The sequence below is a fragment of the Hibiscus syriacus genome, unplaced genomic scaffold (genome assembly GCF_006381635.1).
Source record: "Hibiscus syriacus cultivar Baekdansim isolate YM2019G1 unplaced genomic scaffold, ASM638163v2 tig00110371_pilon, whole genome shotgun sequence".
NCBI classification, from domain to species: domain Eukaryota; kingdom Viridiplantae; phylum Streptophyta; class Magnoliopsida; order Malvales; family Malvaceae; genus Hibiscus; species Hibiscus syriacus.
The window spans coordinates 96,816-101,585 of NW_024062708.1; the positions used below are offsets into that span (position 1 = coordinate 96,816).

The following is a 4,770-nucleotide window of genomic DNA, read 5'->3' on the forward strand; positions in this document are numbered from 1 at the left end:
AAGTAGAACGGAAGGAAGCATCGGCACCTCCGAGTCAAGTCGAACGGAAGGAGGCATCGGTCCTTCCGAGTCAAGTCGAACGGAAGGAGGCATCAGCACTTCCGATTCAAGTCGAACGGAATGAGGCGTCGCACTTTCGATTCAAGTGTTCATTTTTTTTTTCATTAAGAAGGTTGAGAAAACAGGAAGAATGTTGAGAGTTACTGCACTCATATGTATGCAGCAGTCCCAGAGGTGCTTCCATGCATGATATAGTTGAGATGGTTCTAGAATTAATAAGTCTAAAAGCTAATTGGTTATAACATAATATTATTAAGCGGTTTTTAAAGCTTTGTAAAACTGTTATATAAACCGGAAGAACGTGAGACTTGTGGTGATTAACTTTAGTAATCATCTTTGCTGATTGAATAAAGAAAGTGCATAAGTTCTTAAAGGTTTCTCTGGCATGGCAGCATTCTCACAACTCAACTTCTCCTTCTTCTGACTCGGATTCTGACCCAATTACGGGTTCTAACAATGGCCACCACCCTTTCCCCGTCCCTAATTTTCCCAAGGTTGTTTCTCAATTCGACATATGGATCTCTGAACCCGCATCCGTTTCAGAAAGAAGAACACGCTTGCTCCGTGAAATGGGGCTCAGCCGCCACCCGGGTCTTTCCAGGATAAGACCCGGCTCAGAAACGGACGTCGGCGTGGGACGGGAAGTGGGTGGTGGTGGTACTGCTGAAGGAGAGCACGGAAGAAGGTCAGTTTCATCGAATCGGCTGGTAAACAAAGAGTTGGAAGAGCAAGATCGTGGAGGAGAAAAAGAGACATGTTCTGCTGCAATTGTACGATCGAAATCTGATGGTGATTGTAATGATGCTGCCGTTTCTTATCCTACTTTATCTCTTCGTTCCAATTCATCTTCTTCGACTCTTTCTGTTGGTTTAGGTACTACTTAAAATAATAACAACAACAATAGTGAATGCGATCAAAGTAATGCCGCGGGTGCTAACTTGAGACGCTGCGAAAGTAATGGATCTAAGCCACCCACAGGGCTTATTAGCAAGAGTTTGAATGTGGAATTTGGCTTTAAATCATTTGGTGACGGGGAGCCTATTGTGGTGGACGATGAAATGGATTGCTGTGAACAAGTGTGTACTATAAAAAACCTTGATAATGGAGAAGAGTTTGTGGTTAATGAGATTAGAGAAGATGGGACGTGGAACAAACTGAAGGAAGTCGGGACGGGGAGACAGTTGACAATGGAGGAGTTCGATGTTTGTGTTGGGCATTCTCCGATCGTTCAAGAGTTAATGAGAAGGCAGAATGTGGAAGAGGGTAATAAAGATAATGCCGATTAAATTTTCAGTGGTGGGGGTGTCGGTGTTTCAAAGTTGAAGAAGAAAGGAGCATGGTTTAAGAGTATAAAGAGCGTTGCAAATAGCGTGAAGAGTAATAAGGATAGGCGAAGCAGCGACGAGAGGTATACCTCGTCGGAGAAGGGTGGGAGGAGATCAAGTTCCGCCAGGATGTTTTGTTTCATGGGCCGGAGAGAGTGAGGGTCAAGCAGTATGGGAAACCATGTAAAGAGCTCACAGCTCTTTACGAGAGTCAAGAGATACAAGCGCATACAGGGTCTATTTGGAGCATTAAATTCAGTTCTGATGGAAAATTCCTTGCTAGTGCTGGTGAGGATCGTGTAATTCATGTATGGAAGGTAATTGAATCAGAGAGGAAAGGCGAGTTGTTGATGGAAAAGCCAGAAGATGGGAATTTGAGCTTTTTTCTTGTGGCTAATGGATCTCCGGAATCGACTCTGTCATTGCCGAGTTCTGATCTCCTTCATGAGAAGAAGAGAAGAGGAAGGTCATCGATAAGCCGGAAATCTATGAGCCTGGACCACATTGTGATGCCAGAGATTGTATTTGCATTTACAGACAAGCCTATTTGTTCTTTTCAAGGACATTTGGATGATGTGCTCGACCTCTCATGGTCCAAGTCTCAGGTTAGTCATCAATTTTTAATCCTATCAGGTGTTTGGAGAAGTATATGGATCACTATAGTTTGATTTGTTTGATTTTCAGGTTTTCAGTCTTAATATTATGGGGAAGAACCTTATTTAATGTTTCTATTTTTAGCCTTTACAAGCCTTATAAAACCATATCTCCTGGGTTATTGTAGTTGTCTATTTACTTGGATTTAGTTTATCTGTTAAATAGATGTGTTTTTTTTTCTTATACGGAGCATTTATGGTATATTTTCATGCTGGCACATGGTAGACAAAAAGAATGCATTTTTTTGTTTCTTCTCTGATCTCTGGCTCTGCGAGATGGATTTTCGGATCTTCTGGTGCAAATTTAAACCCAGAGTTGTATAGCATTATATCGATTTTTACTAGAACTAAATTTTTTAAGGGACTGAAGAAACTTTTGAGTTCGCATATCGCTAATAATAAATATGAGTTAAATGATTACAAATGTTTTTGGTTCTACCAACACATTTTTATAAACCTTCCTGAATGTTAATGGCATGTTTTCAGGAGTCATGCACATGATCAGTCATGATCTGGCTCTATATATTCCTTTTATATTTGTAGCAAGCTTTTCGAGAGGTTGTTGTTTGACCTTTTTTTTGGGTTTTCCCCTGCATCACTGCCTAGCTTCTTGTAGAATTATTTATGCAGGATATTCTGGTAAGATTTTTCTATTTTTTTTTCTTTTCAGCAATTGCTCTCATCTTCAATGGACAAAACAGTCAGGCTTTGGGACTTGACTAGCAAGACTTGTTTAAGAATATTTTCACACAGTGATTATGGTAAGTAAATTATCGTAACTTCGGAGTTTAACCTCATAATGTCCTTGTTAAAAACATCACTGAATTGTAGTCTTTTTTTTTTGGATAAATAGTTAGAATACATAGGAGCAGTGAATGATTTGAGATTTACTTTTGTTCTAATTAACTTTTTCTTGTCTCTTGAAATATATTTTTGTATTATTAATCATGCTTTATTTTTGTGGATTTGCCTGGCCACAGTAACTTGCATCCAGTTTAATCCAGTTGATGATAGATACTTCATTAGTGGATCCTTAGATGCTAAAGTTCGCATATGGAGCATTCCTGATTGTAAAGTTGTCGATTGGAATGATCTGCATGAAATGGTCACCGCTGCTTGTTATATGCCGGATGGCCAGGTTGGGAATGGTCATTCACAATTTCGTTCTATATAATATACGATGAGTAAGTAAAGTTCATGAAACTTGTAATTGTTTTGAAGGGTGCACTAGTTGGCTCATACAAAGGAAGCTGCCGTTTATACAATGCTTCTGGTATAAGTTTATGAATTCTCTCCCTCTCTCTCACGACTGCATACTCGTTCTTTATTTTATGGATGACGCTGTAGGAGTTTCTTAAATGTTTTTCATTTATGCATCTTTTTCCAGATAACAAGTTGCAACAGAAAAGTCAAATCAATTTGCTGAATAAAAAGAAGAGATCTGATCAAAGGAAAATTACTGGTTTCCAGGTAATCCCGTGCCCCTGCTGCTTCAATTTCTGTGTCTAAATATTGAAGGCATATTTCTTACTTGTAACCTTTTTGTTTCTTTTTTGTTCCCTGTATGCTTCCCCCTGCTGGTTACTTTCTCAAACAGTTTGCACCAGGAAGTTTGTCAGAAGTACTTGTTACATCTGCAGATTCGCGAATTCGGGTTGTTGATGGTTCTGATCTAATTCACAAGTTTAAAGGTAATTTATCCTATGATATAAATATTCGCGTGACACTGGAATTATGCTGATGCCACTGATGATGTTGACTGTACATGACAGGATTTCGGAACTCAAACAGCCAAATCTCAGCTTCTGTTACGGCAAATGGAAAATATATTGTCTGCGCTAGTGAGGACTCTAATGTGTATGTGTGGAAACACGAAGTAGAATCTAGGCCTAGCAGAAGTAAAGGAGTCACTGAGACACGCTCTTATGAACACTTTCACTGTAAAGATGTATCTGTTGCCATCCCTTGGCCAGGCATGGCTGACATCTGGGGACAAAGAGATGCACAATTGAATGATCAAAATTGTTTTGTCGATGAAATTTCGACGGCTAATCATCCTCCTACACCCGTTGAGGAGCACAGTGGAAACGAGGGTTCATTATCAGCATCCGGCTGCACCAACAGCTCTCTCCATGGAACCATTTCTAGTGCCACCAATAGCTACTTCTTTGACAGAATCTCAGCTACATGGCCTGAGGAAAAACTACTTACGACAACTCGGACCCGGAGCAGCCCCAATACGAGTGTGGACTTCTCTGGGGTTAACCCAAACATGTCAGCCTGGGGTATGGTGATTGTAACCGCTGGGTTACGAGGTGAAATTAGAACTTTCCAAAATTTTGGGTTGCCATTTCGAATTTAATTGGGTAAGGAACCTCATGGGTGGTGGGAAATGAGTTGATAATGTGTCAATACCATCCATTTCTCTCCACCTTTGTGTACAGAGAGATATTGGTTGAGATTTGTAATATTAGCCAGTGTCATTTCTTTGTTTGTGCCTTATGCTCATGAATGCAGGGGGAATGGAAAGCCACTGCATTTGAGCATCAAGGAAAATATAGAATCGTTCGAAAGAAAAAGCATAACAAAATTACACCCTGAATTAGATTACGACATATTTCCGGTGTCGGAAATTGTAAAGGTTAAGATTAGAGGTGGAAAGCCTATTGAATTGAAAATGGAATTCTTTTACGACATGTTATTCTTCACCAATCAATTCTTATGTTCTTGAA

The 4,770-nt window shown here is 39.9% G+C and overlaps 1 protein-coding gene across 1 annotated transcript; it reads left to right on the plus strand.

Annotated features, from left to right (window-relative positions):
• Window positions 1–1,118: 1,118 nt before the first annotated feature.
• Window positions 1,119–4,770, plus strand: LOC120121348 (dynein assembly factor with WDR repeat domains 1-like). The gene is made up of 8 exons (XM_039140731.1): window positions 1,119–1,313; window positions 1,451–1,990; window positions 2,709–2,799; window positions 3,019–3,176; window positions 3,260–3,311; window positions 3,426–3,508; window positions 3,636–3,729; window positions 3,811–4,770. Exons 1-8 carry the CDS (start codon window positions 1,119–1,121, stop codon window positions 4,398–4,400), a joined length of 1,803 nt encoding a protein of 600 aa, XP_038996662.1. The 3' UTR covers window positions 4,401–4,770.